The sequence below is a fragment of the Acomys russatus genome, chromosome 2 (genome assembly GCF_903995435.1).
Source record: "Acomys russatus chromosome 2, mAcoRus1.1, whole genome shotgun sequence".
Taxonomy (NCBI): domain Eukaryota; kingdom Metazoa; phylum Chordata; class Mammalia; order Rodentia; family Muridae; genus Acomys; species Acomys russatus.
In genome coordinates this window covers 1,703,082-1,724,260 of record NC_067138.1, presented here as the reverse complement: position 1 = coordinate 1,724,260, position 21,179 = coordinate 1,703,082, and the positions used below count along the sequence as shown (strand labels likewise).

General features: G+C 50.3%; 1 protein-coding gene across 1 annotated transcript in view; it reads left to right on the top strand.

Moving 5' to 3' along the window:
• Window positions 1–21,179, top strand: part of Pax5 (paired box 5) — a 176,207-nt gene that overhangs the window by 125,316 nt on the left and 29,712 nt on the right. The window contains exon 8 of the mRNA XM_051165094.1: window positions 18,659–18,760. Coding sequence (XP_051021051.1) covers window positions 18,659–18,760 — 102 coding nt within the window. The remainder of the gene's footprint in view (window positions 1–18,658; window positions 18,761–21,179) is intronic.

Below are 21,179 nucleotides of genomic sequence, written 5' to 3'. Positions count from 1 at the left end.
ATGAAAGGATTGTTTGACCCCTGGAAGGGTTGTGACCCACAGATTGAGAACCGCTGCTATAGACCACTCTTTTAACTAAGCATGCACTTTGCCATGTAAGCAGTTAGGGCGAATGGAAGGTTTCTGAGAGTGACCTGTCATGAACTGAACAGCACTTCTGAGACCAACATGCACAGACTGAGGGTGGCTGTGGGGCCAGGGAGCCACCGGTGACAACAGTGGTATTATGAGTGGACATGCTAAGTTGGGTCCAGTGCTGTATGCACAGGGTTAGATCCATGCAACAATGCTGTGTGGCAGACAAGGTGTTTTTCATTTCATAAATTTGGAGCTGGGGTGTAGAGATGCAGCTTGTTCAGGACCACATGGCTAGCAGACTTGGAGGCAGGAGCCTTTGTCCCACAGTCCCAGGCCTTTGTCCCAAACCACTATGCCAAACCACCTACTTTATAAAGGTAGAATGTCTGCACACCTAGGCTCCTTCAGAAGAGCTCGTGCTCTGGCACATCCATTTTTTTCCATTTAGCAATGAGGTATCAGATATGGACACAATCTCCCAGGAAGGCAGGCTGTCTCACACTTTAGGGCTGGGGAGCATTTTCTGCAGTAGCAGCAGCTACCAGGAGTGGGCAGAGGGATACAGGGGAAACAGGTGACAGCAATACTGGCAGCCCTGGGTAGGAGGCCACTCAGCAACCTTCGTATTTCAGCCTAGGCTAGCCACTGTGTGGTTCTGAAACATCAAAAGATAAAAATGAGTCAAGCACAGTGGCCCACACTGCTATCCCAGCATGGGGCTGGGGATCAGGAGTTCAAGGCTACCCTCAGCAGCAGCATGAGTTTGAGGCCAAACAAAAAGAAGCAAAGATGTACTTTTGTTCTCCAGTGGCTTGGAGATGGCTTGATCTGGACAGGAACATGCAGGGGAAGGGGTGTGGTTGGCACCCACCAACAGTTAAACTTCATAGAGGTTTGTTCTGTTGCCCTATCTGCTAATTACAACTACGGGTCTTGCCGGACACTTCCTTGTCTATACATGTCTTGGTGAGAGGTGCACAGTCAGGCTGGAGGGCAAAACATCCCTCCCTGCTTCTGAAGATATCCTCCAGGCTTCTCCTGTGAATGGGCATAACTGACCCCCCTGGTACAGCAGCGATGCCTCAGGAGTCTGTGGGCAGACACTGGTACTGCCACAAATCATCTGGACCACTGAGGCCTGGGCTCAGTAGCTGCTCATATTGGTTTCCTGTCTCCATACGTGATGGCTAGTACTCATCGCCAACTCAGCTGGCCCCAGAATCACCTAGGAGACAAACCTCTGCACATGCCTATGAGTGATTTCCTCCTTGGTGGGATTACCTGAGGTGGGATGACCCACGGAAGTGTGGCCCAGTGCCATCCCATCTCACACTCTGGAGTCCGAGACTGAATAAAAGCAGAACTGAGCTGAGCATCAGCATTGGTCCATCTCTCTCAGCTTCTTGACTATGGAAGCAATGTGACAGGCAGTTTTATGCTCCTGCCTCAGGGACTCCCCTGACACGATGGACAGTCTCAAACTGTCTTCAGGTTGTTTTTGCCACTCAACACGTCATCATGGCTGTTCACCTGTCACTTTTCCTAATGGTGGTGTGAGCTGGTCAAAGGTCTCCTTCTCCACTTTTTACTGTGCTGTTTTTAAAACACTCATGAGATTTGGGGGAACGAAGCCACCAAGTCTGTTGCAACGATGTGCCTCTGAAGATTAGGTTTTTCAGAGTTGGAGGCAGGAAGGACACGGAGTCTTTGCTTTCTGTTTGGCTGTTCACAGTGTCCTAGAAATAGGCTCACATTGTTGAGCAGGGTTTTTGAGGCAGGAAGGACAGGCCACCACTGAGTGTTGGGTACTGGGGAGGCCTGGTGGATTTTGGATAAGTATTTGCTATTTGTGTAAGTGACATGGCCAAGATATACCTGGCACCATGAGACCTGCCATGATGCCCTGGAAATGAAGGACTTTCACTATGGCAGCTCTGTTCCAGAGCAAGAGTCAGGAGGGGGCCTGGGCAGTCAGGAGGGGGCCTGGGCGGTCAGGAGGGGGCCTGGGCGGTCAGGAGGGGGCCTGGGCAGTCAGGAGGGGGCCTGGGAGGTCAGGAGGGGGCCTGGGAGGTCAGGAGGGGGCCTGGGCGGTCAGGAGGGGGCCTGGGCGGTCAGGAGGGGGCCTGGGCGGTCAGGAGGGGGCCTGGGAGGTCAGGAGGGGGCCTGGGCAGTCAGGAGGGGGCCTGGGAGGTCAGGAGGGGGCCTGGGAGGTCAGGAGGGGGCCTGGGCGGTCAGGAGGGGGCCTGGGAGGTCAGGAGGGGGCCTGGGAGGTCAGGAGGGGGCCTGGGCGGTCAGGAGGGGGCCTGGGCAGTCAGGAGGGGGCCTGGGCAGTCAGGAGGGGGCCTGGGCAGTCAGGAGGGGGCCTGGGAGGTCAGGAGGGGGCCTGGGCAGTCAGGAGGGGGCCTGGGCGGTCAGGAGGGGGCCTGGGCGGTCAGGAGGGGGCCTGGGCGGTCAGGAGGGGGCCTGGGCGGTCAGGAGGGGCCTGGGAGGTCAGGAGGGGGCCTGGGCGGTCAGGAGGGGGCCTGGGAGGTCAGGAGGGGCCTGGGAGGTCAGGAGGGGACCTGGGCAGTCAGGAGGGGGCCTGGGCAGTCAGGAGGGGGCCTGGGTGTCAGGAGGGGGCCTGGGCGGTCAGGAGGGGGCCTGGGCAGTCATCAGGGGGCCTGGGAGGTCAGGAGGGGGCCTGGGCGGTCAGGAGGGGGCCTGGGCGGTCAGGAGGGGGCCTGGGCGGTCAGGAGGGGGCCTGGGCGGTCAGGAGGGGGCCTGGGAGGTCAGGAGGGGGCCTGGGCGGTCAGGAGGGGGCCTGGGCGGTCAGGAGGGGCCTGGGCGGTCAGGAGGGGGCCTGGGCAGTCAGGAGGGGGCCTGGGAGGTCAGGAGGGGGCCTGGGAGGTCAGGAGGGGGCCTGGGCGGTCAGGAGGGGGCCTGGGAGGTCAGGAGGGGGCCTGGGCAGTCAGGAGGGGGCCTGGGCAGTCAGGAGGGGGCCTGGGCGGTCAGGAGGGGGCCTGGGCGGTCAGGAGGGGGCCTGGGCGGTCAGGAGGGGGCCTGGGCGGTCAGGAGGGGGCCTGGGTGTCAGGAGGGGGCCTGGGCGGTCAGGAGGGGGCCTGGGTGTCAGGAGGGGGCCTGGGAGGTCAGGAGGGGGCCTGGGCGGTCAGGAGGGGGCCTGGGCGGTCAGGAGGGGGCCTGGGCGTCAGGAGGGGGCCTGGGAGGTCAGGAGGGGGCCTGGGCGTCATGCATCTTAAATATCATCTTTCCTCCTAGATTGTCGTGAACCCCTTGGGATATAGGCACTGTCTGGCTCTTAAGAAAAAAATTTAATTTTAAATCAAAATGTTAATTTTGAATAGAAGGTAACACATTCATGTGGACAAATATCCAAACTGTACAGAAAAAAAATCTAGAACAAAAAATAAGCCACTTCCCCACCAATCTCTGTTCTCCTGTTCACTTTTGTGTAAACACGTTACTTTCAGTAACATTTATCTCTTAGCACATGGATCTTATCCATTTTTTTACTAGCAGAGACAAAACTATATAATACAGAATTCTCTTCTGCATTTTGTTTCATACATTTAATAATATACGTTGGGGATCTTTTCATAATCCCCACATTCAAGTTCCTCCCTTCCTCTTTTCCTTCTTCCTTCCCTTCCCCCACTCCTTCTAATTAAATGAAAGTCTTGGTGTTTCTCTGTGTATCTCCACAGTAAAATCTTAGAATTAGACTTGCTAGTTAAAGGGACAGTGCATTTTGTATTTTGTGGTTCATCGGTTGAAAAAGAATACATAGGATGCGTGGTGGCACACGCCTTTAATCCCAGCACTCGGGAGGCAGAGGCAGGCGGATCGCTGTGAGTTCGAGGCCAGCCTGGTCTACAAAGAGAGTCCAAGACCGCCAACATAACATAGAGAAACCCTGTCTCCAGAAAACAAAAAACAGAACAAAACAAAAAAGAATACATAGGATGGATAACGTGGATGGGGGAGTTCAGGCTCCGAAGTAGCCTTATTTCAAATTAGGGATCTCAAAGCTTTCCATCTCCCAGAGTGGCTGTGATGCTCAAATGAAGTGTACACACAGAGCCACTGTGCTTGGAACTCAGTAAGAGCTACATACATGATGTTGTGGTTGTTACAAGGACCGTTCTCACGTCGGGGTCCTCTAGAGTGCTCAGGCGCATCGCTTAGTAGATGTCAAATAATGCATGAACAAGCAACTGGACCAATCTACAGTCGCCCTGTTGCACCTCCTGCTGAGAACACAGCTCCCTCCTCACCCTGAACCAGGGCATGGCTTGGCAGAAAGGCCCAGAGTCACTGGTGTGGTGGGGCTGCTAAGTGGGGCTCCGCCTTCTGCCTTTCGTTGTGTTGGGTCAACAGTTGCCAGTGAATCGAGAGTACTTGTTCTAAAACTCCAGGCAGATGAAATTCACGCTCTCAGAACCAAACCCCAAGGGCTCAGTGGTACAGCTTGCCTGGCACATACAAGTTCTGGCTTTACTCCCCAGTACCCGCCATCGCACACACTAACCAACCAGGCGTAGTAGCACCCACCTACAATCCCAGCACTCGAGAAGTAGACGCGGGAAGGACGAGGAGTTCAAGACCAGCTTCAGCCACTTAGTGACTTTAGTCCTGAGCTACAGAAGACTATGTCAAAAACCAAGTCAAAACCAATAAGCAAAACCAAAAAAAAAAAAAAAAAAAATCCCCCAAGACACAGGACGTGGGAGATGGCACAGCTCCCGGAGACTGGAGAGAAGTAGATGGGGTCTGCCCATCTGGGGGCAGACTGGGAGGGGTGGAGATGGAAGAGCAAAGGGCACCCAATCACTTATCGAGTCCAGGTTTCTCTTCCTGGCTCTACTTTTAGCCTGGATAGTAAGTGAGAGACGCTAGTCAGAATTAGTTACATGTGAGGAACCAGCAATTTGGGAAAAAGAAATGCAGGCTTATTGTTTCTAGAGAAACAGCACTCTCTAAACTAAAGGCTGCCATTAGGAGCCTGCCAGGTCTGCTGTGATGGCTGGCTGCCCCTCATCTCAATTAGCTGGCCACTGTCTGTAGGCTGAGGTGGACTGCTACAGCAGGACACCCCCACCCCAACACACACACCACATCAAACAGTGCCTGTGATCCACATACTCTTTGATGGCAGGTGGAAAAGAAGAGGAACTTTGGGCCGATCTGTTGGTACATCCTAGCTGCCAGTGGGGCTGTGAGCCAGTGCTATGTACACTGTGTGTGCACAAGAGAGGCCTCCTCTCCACATCCTTGGCATTGCTCTTTTATGTCCCCCAAAGTGGCAGCTGTCCATCTTATTAAAATCTTCAGCTCATGTCATGGCTTTAGGCATGGGTTCTACAACAGGTGTCAAGCACACTTTTGAACAGTTAAAACCCTAATTGTTCTAGTCATAATAGCAATAATAAGATACTAGGGATAATTGACTTACGGAGAGATGAGTACTCGGTTCACAGTACTGGAGTTTCCAGCCCAGGCTCCAGTGGACCTGCGGCTTTGTGCCTTTGGGGGGGCAGTGCTGAATCATGGTGATCTGGAGTGTATGTGGAGGACACTTTACCTACTGACCAGGAAGTAAAAACTAAAAAGGCCAGGATCCCATAATCCCCTTGTAAGACATGCCCCAAATGGCCTAAGGACTTCCCACGAGGTCCTACTTGCCTATGGTACCACCAGTTCTCCGACAGTGCCATTCTGGGGACAAAGCCTTTTAGCACAGGAAGGAACCTTTGACAGACACTGACCCAAGCCATAGCACAAATATTACACCAGTACAAAACTGACAATGTAGCCAGGTTCAGTGGCACACACCTTTAATCCCAGCACTCAGGAGGCAGAGGCAGGCAGATCGCTGTAAGTTCAAGGCCAGCCTGGTCTACAAAGTGAGTCTAGGACAGCTGAGACTACACAGAGAAACGCTGTCTCGAAAAAACTAAAACCAACCAAACCAAAACCAAAACAAAAAACAACAACAACAAAAAACTGACAATGTATGAAGACTTGAATCTATTTGTAACTAATTGGGAAATTTGTTGGTCCCAAGACTACTTGAGAAGTAGGGGTTTATACTCTCTATGAGGAAAAGCCTTTTAAAATGTTTTTTGTGGGCTGGGGAAATGGCTTAAAGTCTGATGACCCCAAGTCCACATGGTGGAAGAAAAAAAAAATCATTTCCACAAACTGTCCTCTGACTACCACACACATGCTGTGGTATGCATGCACACACAAGCATGCACACACATGTAATTATTTTGGTTTGTATGTGTGTGTGTTGCCTGCATGTTTGTCAGTATACCATGTATGTGCCTGTGCCTAAAGACGCCAAAGGAGGACACTGGATTCCTTGGAACAGAAGTTACAGATTGTTGTCAGCCTCCATAGCTACACAGGCACTGAGAATCAAACCCGGGGCCTCTGGAAGAGTAGCCAGTGCTCTTAACTACTGAGCCATCTCTTCAGCCCTCTAAAAAATAAGTTGAATAAAAAAATATATCCAGACATGGTAGCACATGCTGTTAATCCCAGTACTCTGGAGGCAGAGGCAGGTGAATCTCTGAGTTCTGAAACATCTTGGTCTTTAGAGCAAGTTCCATAACAGCCTGAGTTACACAAAGAGACCCTGATTTTAAAAAACAGACTAAATAAATAATTTTGTGGGTGGGCAGTGCCAGCGGTTGAATCCAGAGACTGTGTGTGCTAGGCAAGCATTCATAAAGGCAGGCAGTGTTCAGGGCCTCTCTGTGTCACTGGGCACTCCTCAGTGGCAGCCCAAGGGCATGTCTCCGAGGCAGAGGACCTAGGTCTGTGGAGTTAGGTGAAGGCTGAGCTCTGACTCAGGGAAGGCACAGGCTAACATGCAGACCTCCGCTGGGTAACAGAGATGACGTCCTAGGTTTGTCAGGTTTCATAAGCCATCAACCAAGGTTTTTTTTAAAAAAAAATCTAGCTCTTATGCTAATGTTTTTAAAGTCCTTTTCCTTTAGGACCTGTTGTTTAAATTGTGAGGGATGGTCCCTGGATCTCTGATGGTTCTCTGGCTGTGAGAAAAGGGCTTCTGGGAGGACACCATGAACAGTCATGAGGGAGGGGGAAGCATGTGCAGCCATGGTGACATGATAAAGCAGGCGTGCTGCCTTTGTGTAGACTCTGGAGTAGGGTGGGGTGGGGAGGCCTTGGAGCAGTAGCAAGAATGGTGGGATGAAAGGAGAAACCATGTCAAGTGGTCCAGGATAAGTCAAGCCATGGGCAGGTGGAGAGAGTCAGCAGGCCTTAGAGACTGACTGGGTGCAAAGAAGGTTCTCATTTTCATAAGAAACTTTCTCACTTGGGAACCAGAGTGACCAGGAAGCTAGGAGCATCATGCACAGGAATGAAGAGACAGGGTAGCCCCGGGGAGCTGACTGAACTCCCATCCCTGTCTTCCTGACTGCTGTCACTCTGTTCTGTGTTTGGGCTCCTCCGCCATCAGCGGCTTTCCTCTCTGGCAGGTACCTGGGCACCAGGTACCTGATTTTAGCCAGGTCTGGCAGTGGGTGGGGCTGCTGCTGGTGAGGCAGGTCAGATGGGACTCCTGTGGGAGGAGGGGGGAAGCGGGGTGGGGGTAGGTGGGGGGTGGGGGGAAGGGGTAGGGTGGATGGGCATGGGACCTTCAGGATTCAGAATAGTGGAAAACTGACAGTCGAGAGGCTAAACATGACCTTTGGACATATTTTCTTTGTTCTTTGGGATATATATTTTATTTTTAAAAATCTGAAATAAATATTACAAAAGCTTGCAAAAATATTTTTGAATTTTTAAAATCACGTTAGTTATTAGCATTAACGTAAGTCAAATGATTCAAATGAAATAAACTAGGTGAAAAATCAGGGCTCCTGCTCCTCTTAGCTAGCCGAACAGGTACTGCACACCCCATGTGTGTATTTATTGAGGAGACCTGCAGCAAAGGCATGCAGGCCAGAACCCCAACTCCTTCAAGAGGTTTATTTCCTGGACACATGGCAATAAGACTGATCTTTAACCTCTTTTCACTGGGTACAGCTCAGCGGATCTTGGGAAGTGGGGGGCAGAGGCTGTGTAAAAGTATCGGGCAGACAGCCATGAGTTTATCTTAGCAGCAGCCAGAACCAGCCTTTCTTTCTGTGCCCAGGTCAGTAATAAGGCCACCAATTCATAGCGTATCAGTGAAGTAGGTTTTCCAACCAGTTCCACCATAGTCCTTTATAGTTGGATAAAGAGAGTCTGCATGCAGAGACCTCCTTTAGGTCTACACAAAGAGTACAAAGTCCACTAGAGACAGTCAGGACCACGGACAGCGGCTTCCTTGTTGGCCAAGGAGCCACCACTGTTTCCTGCCCACCTACCTCACCCCAAAGTCACCTGCAGTTAATGACTGGCCTCTCCAGTAGTGAGAGTGAAGTGGTGTGTCCATTCTTTCTCTCCCTCCCACTCACCATCAGGTAGACGGTGGGGGAGTTGAGTCTGTGCCGCATGGCATCCAAAGTGAAGGCTTTGCACACTGTCAGAGTAATGAATTCTGCAAGGGCTTGAAGCAAGGGCCGGAGGAGGATTTTTGTGTCATGTGTCTAGGAGTGACAACCCCCAGTGGTTAATTACTGCCACGCGATGAGAACCAGGCTGGTAGCAAAATGAGATAAGTTCATTATGAGCTAAATTTGAAGTTAATTGGATTCACACACACACCCCACCCCGCCCCCCATTAGTATACATGCAGACTACCTAGGAAGGGGCTGTGTGGAACAGAAAAAGTTGCAACCAAGCAGAAACTGATCAACTAGGCCTGGTCATTTTGTGGAGGTGGTGAGGAGGAGCTGTGGTAAGAGGGCATAGCTCCTCCAGCCGAGTAGAGCTGTATTGTTGGGTTAAGGTCATCTTGGGAGATGATGTGACCACTTATTGCATACCAGGCCAGGGCAGGGAAGGCAGGGGACAACAGTAGCTATTGCTCTTCAAAGAGCTCCAGCCCAGAGGCAGGAGGAAGACAAGAGTCAGGGGCCAGGGGGACATGAAGGGATCCGGTGTCGGAATGCTGGAGTATGGACACGGCTCCATTTCTTACCAACTGTGAACTTGGGCAAGTGCCTAAACAATCTCTGAATATTTATGTCCACATCTGTAAATGGGCTGGTAATGGGGCTTGTCTTACCAGGTGTCAGGGGTTAAATGAAGGAGTATCTACAAACCACAAATATACTTAGGACATGGTCCATGCTAGAAACATGGCTGGCACTGAAGACTAGGGATGAGAAGTTGGCCCCAAGTGTGGCTCATAGGAACCCCCAAGGAAGCTGTGGCTCTCTTGATGGGCCAGTGTCCAGGGCTGCCCAGCGTTAAGGTGTAGGGAGATAAACACCACCTCTGCATGAGAAGGGTGACAAAGAATGCCCAGATTCACTTGAAAACAGTCATTAAGAGTGCCATTGTGTCTCTCCAAGCACCGTTTGTCCAGTTGGGCGATTTTCCCACCACACAGGTAGGAAGTAGTGGAGGTAAGATTTGCACTTGGGCCCATGTGTCTCCCAGACTTGACCCCTCCCTACCACATTCTGAGGTCTAGATTTGGCTTTAGAGATACCTGGGGAGGCTGTGTGAAAGGGAGAGTGGCTATGGGGGCTCCTGGCTCCTGAGGTCTGACCCTCACAGAGCTAACCCAGCATCTCCTCTCTGGAGGAGGAGGCTGCCCTCTGGTGGCCATGCTTCTCTGGTCAGACGTGGCTTACCTTTGCCCAACCCTACCCACTTCCCTAGATGGACCCCAAAATCTTTGTTTCATCTTCCCTTCATTTGTTCTTCCCAATGCACATACATCCCATTGACCCTCTAAGACTTACTTCATCCATCCGCGGAGCGGTACATGAGTCGTCTGTGCTTTCTGGCTATCCCAAATGGTGCTACTGTGGACGCTCGCTCACGTATAGGTTTTTCCAGGGACAGTTGGACCCATTTCTCTGGGTTGTACAACTCAAAAAAAATGCTGGGTCACATGGGAGCTCTCTGCTCAGCCTTCTGAGGAACCACCAGACTTTCCAAAGTACGAGCACCATTTTACATCCCCTCCAGCAGGAGATGAGAGTTCCGGCGCTCAGTTTACAGAGATGGTTATAATCTGTCTCTTTAATGCAACTGTCCTGGTAGGGGAGAAGCTCTGTGTCACTGCGGCTTTGATTTGCATTTCCCTAATGGCCAATGGCACTGAGCAGCTTAATCTGGGCTTATATTTGCTCCTTTTTATCCATGTGCCTGTGAAAGTCCTTTGCTCATTTTTAATTTGTTTGTTTCTTTTTTTATTAATTTCTGATTTCTTAATATACTATACATGAAGCCTTGAGATCCTGATTTGCAAATTTTTTCTCCCATGCTGTGCCTCATCTTCATTTCTTTTCTTTTTAAATTTTTTAAATTAAAAAAAAAAAAAAAAGGGTTTTTTTTTTTAGACAGGTCTCACTATGTAGACCTGGATGACCTGGATCTCACTATGAAGATTAGGCTGGCTTTGCCTTGCAAGTGCTGGGATTTAAGGCATGTGTCACTGCCTGCTCATCTTCATCTTCATCTTCTTATTGTTGATGTCCTTTAAAACAAAAAAATAATTTTGACCTCATTTTTGTTTGTTTTATTTGCGTGATTTTTAAAGAAATCCTGTCCTAATCCAAGGTCACAGATATTCTTCTTTTTTTTTTTTTTTTTTTTTTTTTTTCCTGTTGAGCATCCCTTAGTTTCAGTGTTCACACTTAGGTCTTTGGTCCATTCTGAGACGTGTTGCGGTGGCATGTATGCACACATCTGGTTTTGAGTCCTTGTTTGTAGCCTTTCTGCACATCAAGCCTGAAGCTGCTTTCCCAGCTCAGGCATAGCTTTTTGTTTGCCTTAGGCCTGTGGAGTCTGTTCTCCTGAGTGCTGTGAAAAGTCTGCTCACTCAGTCTTTCTTTCTGAAATGGTCTGTAGGTTATCCAACACCACATATAAGGTTCCTGTGTGCCCAGTGAGCTGGGGCCCTTTCCTCACCCCAAGTTGGAGCTGTGCGCACACAGTGGTTTATTTCTCATCTTCCTACCCATCCCATTGGTTTCCTAGTCATGAACAGGTGTCATGCATTTAATTATAAAGACTTCCATGAAAGTTTTAAAATCTGGGAGCCAGTTTTCTTGTAGGAGACACTGAATAATCCAGCAAGAGTTGAGTTCCATTAGACATCAGGTCCCTTGAGGTGAAGTCCTCAACTGCCACTACCTCTGAGACTTTGACCAATGAGGCTTCTGGGTTTCAGTCTTCTCAGTGGTGCATTGAGGGGTGAGTGCCAACTCTTCCCCTTCCTCTTAGGATTGAAAAGAGCAAGGTTCTGCCTTGAGTGTCAAAGTCCCTAGAATTCCTTGCTCTTAATAGGCAAGGCTAGGACTTGGTTATTCTCTCTAAGAGAAGGCTACCCAAGTCGGACAAGATGCATTCACCCATAGGAGTTCTGTGTGTCAGAAGCCCAAGCAGCCAATTCTTTCATCTCAGTTATCTGTAAATGTACATCAGTTCTGTAACCACACTGCAAATGATGTGAGTCATCCCCGCCTTGGTGAGAAGGGACATCAACACAAGCTTCTATGCCATGCTGTCTTTGGAGATATTGATTCGATTTGGCCTCCCAGCCCAGAGACCTGAGACGGCTAAGCAAGAGCACCAGCATCTCACTAGGTGCTTTTTAATGACTGAGGCAAGTGATCAAGAGGGGAACCAGCAAGGGAAACACCCCCATTGCTCTCAGGGTCACCAGACCCACAGCTCCAGGCCAAGGAAGTCATCAGAGGCCAATACAGCAAATCTGAGCCTTGAATTTTTACTCTTTCCTACCAAGGATGTATATGGCTTCTTCTTGGATTCAGACTGGTGTCCTTAGAGGCTCCAGGCAGGATGATGATGGTGATGATGATGATGATAAAATATTGATGGTGATGATAATAATATGAATAAAACAGAACAGGTATAAAGTCTTGCATCAATTATCCATGGCTTATAAGATCACACTGTGATGCAGGGCCAGCAATCACTTGTCTAGCTCTTGCCTTTGGGGGTCAGCTGGAAACTGGCTGACCTAGGGGAGGACAAGTCCTTCTCAGCTCCCAACTTCCTGCTTCATGGATGGGAGACCAGGTGGGACATGTTCTCATGGTGACTGCAGATGTGCACAGGGCCACATCCAGATACACCCCCGTGCTGCTCATACCCTGTTGTCCAAGGCGAGGCACATGGCTGTGGCCCCACAAAGGCGGAAAAGCCCTCTCGGTTCACAGAGAGCATTCCTTTCTACTCGTTTAGTTTTTACAAGTGGTTACATCCTTGCCACAGTTTTGGAGCCAGGTCATTGTTTCTTTTACAGGATGGTGGAAGTAAAGGTTAATGGTTGCTTTTTGTAGATGAGGCTCAGAGTGGAGCAGGGTCTCTCACATGGTCATTCAGGGGCTGGTGGTAAGGCAGGGCTAGCAGCCCAGGAGTTGACTCTCTTCGCTCTGCTGTTTTAAACTGGAGCCAGTCCCCTGCCCTGGTGTGTATAGAATTGTGTCAGTGATGAAGATAAAATGGTAAGGTCCATCAACAACCTCCATCCTCACTGGCTCCCAGTGGAAGTGCACAAAGTTGAGATGACAGAAAAAGCTGTCAGCGTGACTTCCTCCACTTGACCAGCAACAGGCTATATGTTCCACAAAGAGTACAGATAGCCACAAAATGAAGCCCTTGTTTCTGGGGTATTCTCTGAGTAAAGGAGCCCCTAGGGACTGAGAGATTCAGTGGCAGGGTTCCATGGGAACACACACCACCATTTGCCAGCTTTTCATAGGGTGCGTTGTTGGGAAGGGAGGGATTGAGCCCTGTACAGTGGCAAAGGCCAGACAAGGCTAGGGCTGGCACTGAGCCCCATGGAGGCTGTACTTGGGAATAAGCTCTTGCCAGCAGCCCAGGGCACACCTATAGCCCTCTAGGCAGTGCCACACACCTGCAGGAGATTAAGGCTTCGTGCGCACTCACAGCTTCGTCACGTGTGCACACACTTGGACCAGTAAGAGCTTCAGGGGCTCTGAGAGGCTGATGAGGAAAGAAGGCATTCTAAAGTTGGGGAAACTGAGCCTGGAGAGGGAGGTAATCTGACTGACTTGACCAGGGTCCCACAGAAGTTCAGAAGCAGAGGTGGGACCGGGACATAGGGTCCTGGATGATCTCCGTGTGTTTTCCTTTCAGAATGTTAATGAGTATTGTATGTTTAGTATCACACAGCCCTGGCCTGGGGATTTCAGTTTCTTCTCTGGGTCTGACAGCTGGCAGTCATCTCGGTTGTGACTTTCCCCGTGCCACCGCCTCCTCCTCTACCCACCTCCTTCCCTCCCTCCCTCCCTCTGTCTCTCTGTCTCTCTCCCTCCCTCTCCCTCTCTCTCTGTCTCTGTCCGTCCATCTCTCTCTCTCTCTCTCTCTCTCTCTCTCTCTCTCTCTCTCTCTCTCTCTCTCTCTCTCTCCCTCTCTCTCTCTCTCCTCTCTCTCTCTCTCTCTCTCTCTCTCTCTCTCTCTCTCTCTCTCTCTCTCGTCTCATGATCATCTGGCCTTGTTGCTCACCTTACCACCCTCCCATTTGCCATTCCCCCCACGCCTCACACACTGCTCCCCACAGTCTCAGCACCTCTCACTATCAGCAGAGGCTCAGGCTGGGACCCAGAGCCCTGGGCTCAATGACCAGCTGTTTCCTGCTGCATGTGCTACTGTGGACAGGGTGCTCATTTGCTCTTTCCTTCTGCTTCCTCCTTCATGGAGCATTAGGACACTATACTGTGAATGTCTCCAGGCAAAGCAAAGACTGTCATTAAATTTTCATCACCTCAGCTTGTCCATTCCCCTCCGGGGTATTTCCGTTGTTGCTCTTGGACAGGGCACAGGGAAACCTTTGGAGAAGCAGACATCAGAAGGACTAGAAAGGCTGTGCAGAGGAGCAGCCTCCTGCAGGTGACATGGGGGTTGTCCTGAGTGTCAAAGGATAGGACAGGAAGAAGGCTGCTTGTGAGGGGAGCAGCCTGAGCAAAGGCTTGAGGGTACAAGCAGTTGGGGACTGAGAGGAGTTAATGAAATTGGGGAAGCACAGATTGGAGAGACCACAGAAAATTAAGCCAAAGACTCTTCTTAACTTACAAGATGGTGGGAGCTACTCAGTCCTTACAAGCGGATACTTAAGGGCATCTATCCATTTCTTGGCTGTCTCACCAATTCTTTCACTGGTTTTAGCAGCTGAGCTGTTTTCCCCGGAATTTCCAGGTCTAAGACAAATTGACTAACTGTAGTTCTGGCTCCTGTTTTCCCACATGCCACATTTACCCTTCTTGTCTTATTGTACTGAACTGAGACTTTCAGAATAATTTTGGTGATAATATTGATAATAAATTTCCTTGTCACATTCTTGTCTTTGATAGAAAAATTTCCAAGAGTTTCCACAATGAAGTATAATGTAATATTGGCTAGAGTGTACTTAGATTCTTATTTACTAATGTGTAAGGAATGAATCTCGAACGGTAGTCAGTGTCTTCTCCGTCTCTCTCACACAGGCAGTTTTTCCTTCCTTGTTATGGTGATGGGAGGTTCTAGAAAAATATTTTGATATTGAACCATCCTTACATGCCTGGAATAAAATTCATTCAGCCATAGCCTATCATTGCCCCCCCAGCATCACTCAATCAGTGTGATAGTGGACATCTGCTACCGTTGTTAATAGTAGCAAGAAGGAAATAACTTGATACCATATGAACAAATCATGACACTAACCCCCTTTAATTCTTAATTTTTTTTAATGTTTTTTTTTTTCTTCTGAAACAGGGTTTCTCTGTCCTGGACTCCCTTTGTAGACCAGGCTAGCCTCAAACTTACAGAGATCTGCCTGCCTCTACCTCCCAAGTTCTGGGATTATAGGTGTGCGCCAGCACTGCCCAACTTAATTCTTAGTTTTTTGGTCTTGTGTCTGTTAGGTGCTTGCATCACAATTATACCTGGTTGGCAGAATGAGTTAGGAAGACCCTCTTGGCTTATAGGCTGGACATTTAATACCAGAAGAATGTATAGTTTGAAGATTTAAAGCAGATTGCTCAAACAAGAACAAATAAAAACTTGCTCATGAAGCTAAGCAGACAAGGCTCTTATTTTTTGAGAAAGACATTTGTTCTACTTCTCCCAAGATTATCAGGCTATGGGTATTTTTCTAGCTGCCCTTGTGTTAGTTCGGGTAATTTATGTTTTCCTGGAAAACTGGGCCTTTTCTTGAGAATTTCCTCTTTATAAGCACGCAGTGTATATTCTTCTTTATAAATATTATTTCTCCTGTGATTTTAGTTATACCTTCCCTCATTCTTTATCTTGATAATTCTGTGGGGTTTGTTTTCAATCCTGACTTAGGTCTGTCTTTCTTATTGGCCTTTTCAAGCGAGACCTGGCAGGTTCAGAGTGGTCTGGCCATAGACTTTCCTGGTCTTTTCAAATAACGAGTCTCGTTTGTACTTACTGTTGAGTCTGCCTTCTTGTTTCCCCTTTCACTTATCAGTTCCTCCTCCCCCTTCCCTTAAGTTGCTTTTATTGCTTTTTCATCTGGCCATTCGAGTTGAGCACCGTGCCAGCATTCTGATTTTCTGAGCCTTTGCTTGAGAGATCAAGGTTTTAAAGTGTGTGCAGCCAGCAGCAAAAACTGTTGACCGAACGTGACCCAAAGGGCAGACACTTGTTGAAGTGGATCCCAGGAGACTTCCGTGGACTTCGCCACAGCACCCTCCATCTTCCAGGAGACAAGTTTGGCACCCCCTCTTTTTTATTAAACCCCAGAAAAACATGTTTGCTCTAAAATCTATGTGGTCAAATTTCCTCTTGAAAGATGGAGCCAATAAGTAACGGTGACAGTGTCCCGGCTGCGAGATAGCACTTCAGAAATCATGGCTGAAAGTACAGTCAGTCCCATAGCAAGGTGGTGGAGTGGACAGATTGGTCACCATGCAAACTTTGATACTGGCTCTCCTGGGACATCTCATTTTCCTGGAAGAAAGGAATCCTATCAGTACCTTACCTCCCAAGGTTGTTGAAGGCTAGAAGAGTTAAGCTTTTCAAAATCCTTGGCAAGAAGCCATGTGTTTGCAAGTGTCCATTGCTTGTAGTCATTATCAATAGGTGGGAAGCTGGGATCAGAGACAGGGTTGGAGATGCTCCCTGGACTGGTGGAAGTGCTTCCTTGGTTGATAGAGACACCCCCTGTTGGGTGGAGAAGCTCCCACGATTTCTGAGAAAGCCCTTCACCAAAGCAGCCCCTGACTTTGGCCATCTCACAGACTGGCTAATCTTACTGACATCTCATCACTGTGCTCAAAAATTGGCACCTGAGATGTCTTCACAGCTCTCCCCAGTTCCCCCTGACTCACTGACTCTGTAAGACTGAGGAAGAGAAGGCACTAGGCTGGTGTAGGCTCTGAGCTGAGGCGTCTGCTCCACCACAGTCCCAGTGGGCCCCAAGCCGGTTGCTCCTTCTCCTCCACCAGATCTGAGCTTTCTATCTGCAGAATGGCAAGAGACTCTGGAGCACCCTCTTGAATCTCATTTTGAACAGTGAAAGGGACTGCACTGGACTCTCAAGACCCTTGCTTCTCCCCCAGAGTGGCTTCTTTCGCTAAAATCGCACCTCCCCCCGCCCCGCTCTCTCTCTTTTATTCTCTGTGCCCTTCTGACCTTACAAAGACTTGACTCAGAGCTTCGACTTTGCCAGGAGACACAAGAAGCCTAACCGGGGCAAACCTTGGGTTTCCTATTTCATCTTGGCCCTCCATGCAATCCATGCAGAGGATGAGGGGCTCCCCGAGTTAGTCCTAGGGTATTTGCTTAACTCTAACACCTCATGTAAAGATACATGAGCCAGGGTGCCCAGCCCAAAGCCAAGGAGGCAGTGAGCAGGGGCAGGGAGGGGGTACTATCTGGGATCCAGGGAAGTTGTCGGGTGGGGTAGCTCCCGTTGGCCGCTGAATGACAGTACTAGAAGAGTTGTAGACTCGCTCAGGACACACTAGTGTTCTCATGCTGGCTCACTATGGCTCAGCTTCTTCTTCGGTGGGACACTGGTCAGTGATGGCCCTTCCTCTGTGGCCACCTGCTAGTAGGGCTGGGCCCAGAGCCTCTATTTGTGTGCTGCTGGGCTGGAGGAGAAACTGACAAGTGCGCTGGAGCTCATCTTGCCTCTTCAGGCTCAGCAGTCACTCATCATGGTACCCACAGACCTCTTCTGGCTCCCCCATGTCCTACATATGCTCAGTGCTCGCTCTCTAGTCCCAAATCTACATTTCCCATCGCTGCCCAATGTAGCAGACAGTGGCCATGCCCCTTCCTTGTAGGACAAGCTGTCAATTCTTTCCCCCAAGGACAGAGTCTTCTCTCAGGGTCCAGTAACCACAGAACATGGTGCTCTCCCAAGATCTGGCTCCTAGGTCTTATCAGTGGCCTCCTTGTCATGCCTAACCTGCAGGAGGGTTTGAAGGACCATGGGCCCTTCTCCTTCCTGAAGGGACACAAAGGTTCTTTCCTTGCTTATGGGGTTCTGCTACCTTGAAATTTCATTCCATGCATCCTGAAAACAAGCCTCTTGGCTGTTTAGTTACCCCGGGGACTTACTCGTAAAATGCCTACTATGAGCCAAAAAAGTACCAGCTCTGCTACGGGTCACCGTGAGACCTGAGCCACTTACTCCCCTTCTTCCAATTAAGGTCTGTTTCGTCATCTCCAAAATGTCAACCTGAGCTGGCCAAGGAGAGTCCTCAGCACTCTTCTTGCATTGATTCTAGAACAGCGTGAAGGACTCTTAATGGATTCCCACTTCTCTAACAATGCCATGGTGAGGGGTATGAGGCCATCCTGCCCGCAGGGAGCCGGGAGCCTGCATTCTCTCCACTTCAAGGTCAGGGCCTTCACCTGCATGTGCAAGCAGCAGGGCAGTGTTGGTGTTGGGGAGCAGCACCCTGCATGTCCATTGAATAAAGGAACATCTCTGGGTCTTGGGAGGCAAAATGCCATCAATACAAGGTCAGATACGGAGCAGGGATGGCGCTCTCATCACAGGCCATTGGGAATAGAGGACGGAGATGTGTAAGCTTGTCTCTAAAAAGCAATGGTAGGAGGCTGTGTTTGACTGGAGGAGGGTGGACTGTATGCTGAGAACCAATCAGAAGCAACAGGGTGAAGAGGGAACAATTGAGGTCACACTTGTGGTGTACACAGCCCTGTATGTGGCACTGCCATTGTCCCACCTCCCTGAGGGGCTGTGATTTCTCAGAGAGAGAGACCTCAGTTCTAGCTTGAACCTTGAGAAGTAGAGCCAGGATGGCTGGTGTGGAGTGTGTGTGTGTGTGTGTGTGTGTGTGTGTGTGTGTGTGTAAATTACATGGGGAATACGGCATGCTGGTGTTCAGTGTCCAGAAGTAACAAATGTGCAGGATGTGCGGGAGCTGTGGCCCAGTGGCAGTCTGCAAAGATGCTCACCCTGTGTTTTGCTGCTTCGGTTTTTCAGGCCGTGACTTGGCGAGCACAACCCTTCCCGGGTACCCTCCACACGTGCCCCCCGCTGGACAGGGCAGCTACTCTGCACCAACGCTGACAGGGATGGTGCCTGGTGAGTTTGCACTGTTGGCATCTCCACAGCAGGAAGCAGATGGGGCTGCTGTGAGAGGGCACATCCCGCCCCCCGCCCCCTCCTCCAGGCCCCCTGCCCCAAAGCAACCCAGGTGACCTCCATGCTTCTGAGAAATTGGCCTGAATAAGTCAGCAGAGGTTGACCCAGCCTCTTCTGCAGCTGGGTCTGCAGTGGGGCCAGGAGAGCAGTGCCTGCACTGGGTAGGCCCATGTCTGACACTTACCAAGTCCCTTGTCAGTCACACTGGGTGCTAGAACCCAAAGGTATGCATGGACACAGGGGTGGGGGCGGGACAGCCAGTGGAGAGTTCCCCTAACCTTCCTTCCCTCCCACAACTTCTCCTTTACTCCCCAATCTGTATACCATGAACCACATAGAAGGCCCCAAGGTCCTCCCGGTGCCCTTATCCCTTGAGCTGGAGCACAGGATGTTTTCAAGACAGATGGACCATTGACTGCTGAGCTTGTCATGTGATGCTAAGGGGAACACAGTTAAAACCTGTGCCCCCACCGGTGATGTGTCAGTTCCAACACCATGAACAGAGAGCACCATCCCTTAAAGGAATCCCCTCCAATTCTCCCTCCTATTCAACCTGTGGACCAGAGTGAGTCTGCAGGACGAAGGGGCTCAGTGCTCCCCCCTGGAGGCCCACCCAGACAGAGCTGAGCTCTTCAGGCTCTTCCTCTGGGCTCTCCTTTTGAAGGTGCCTTAATGCCACTTTATGAACCCTTGAGGGTGAGCTCTTGGTGGGGACTTGAATAGCTTGAGTGTAAGGCATGTGTGGGGGGGGGCCTCACATGGCAACAAGTGGAGCAGGTGAGGGCACAAGTGAGTGGGGTTTCCCACATTGCACACCCTGGCATAGAATGCCAAGGAGCCCCAGAATTCAAAATTCCATCCTGGCCTGGTTGTGTGCACGGTGTATTTAACAAGGTAGGAGGATGGAGCATATTTCATTTAACGGTTTGTTAGCTTGATTTATGCTTTTTAAATATGAGACATATGGGAAATGGCCTTCGTGGACACTCTTGTCCTGGGCCTTGCCAACACCGGGGAGGCCTGCCAGGTTGCCCTGCAAAAGCTTTGCCTTTTCCACAGCAAGGATGGCCCCGTGGCCGATGCCAGAGAACTGCAAGGCACAGGCTGAGGTGGTGGGGCACCACTTCCCCCACACTCTTGGGCTCCTCATTTCCCAGCCTTTAGCATTTGGGGGTCACAGACTGTGGTGTGACCCCATCAAGAATGGCCCCTAACATTCATGTAGCTCTTTGTAACAAGCAAACTCCTTTCTCTGTGCTTAGAGAGAACAACCCCATCAGATGGGCTAGCTTGTGGGTGTAGCCCCCATTTCTCTAAATGGCTGGGACACAGAGAAGTTAGTGAACTGCACAAAGCTGCTAACAAGCTTGGCCCTAGCAAGGGATGCTGTGCGGCCCATGGCCTCTCTAAGTGCTCAACTTTGGCTTTTCAGAAGGGGATTTCTGTAGTAGCTCACCAGTAGAGCTGGTAAAGGTGAGACCACCTTGGTGGCCCTCCCAGAAATCTTCCCCTTACCCCAGAAACCAACTTGAACTTTTTCTAGCTTATCCAAACAGCAGCCCCCGCCCCACACACACACACACAAATGGCTATGAGCCTGTCAGAGGCCCCAGCAGGATGTTGGTAGCTTCTCATCCAGTAGGGATGGCCTCAGGAATCACAGGACCACGCAAGGGCATAGTCCCCCCCAAGCCTCCCACAGTGAGAACAGAGGACTTCCGGGATTCTGTCCTCTGCCACAAGATTGAGGGAAGATGAAGATTGTGGCTGGGGAGCCTGATGACCAAGGGTTCTGAATTCTTCCTTCTCCGAATCTCTCCCCTTTTTCCTGTCCCTTCTCCTCTTCCTCCTCCTCCTCCTCCTCCTCCCTGACTCTGAGCTTTCTCTTTTCCCATACCCACAGCACCTACTATTCCAGGTCAAGACGGTTTAGTTCTTGTTCCTTAGTGTCTTTTCTACTGTCATATCCTTTTTTTAAAACGCTGTCTCCAAACCTGTTTCTTGGATGGCCTGTGTCCTAGGCACAGAGGGTCTTGCTTTTCAGCAGAGCAGTGGTCTGGCCTGCCCCCATGCATTGCCCTAGCTTGCTTTGTGTGTTCCTTTCCCAGCCCTCCCTGTCTGCAATCAGTCTCTCTTACCTACCAGTGATCTTCTTCCTTCTAGACCCTGGACTGGACCTCTTCCCTCCTTGGTCTGTCCAGCATCACTCTTCAGGTGTGAGCACAAACGTCAGTGCCTCGGGAGCCTTCCAGGATGGCCCCACCTGGGGCAAGTGTTTTGTGGCCTATCAGCAGCATGGTGCGCACTGTTCTCAGCGGAACCTTCTCAGCCTTGGGTGCCATCATGGTACCAAGCAGGT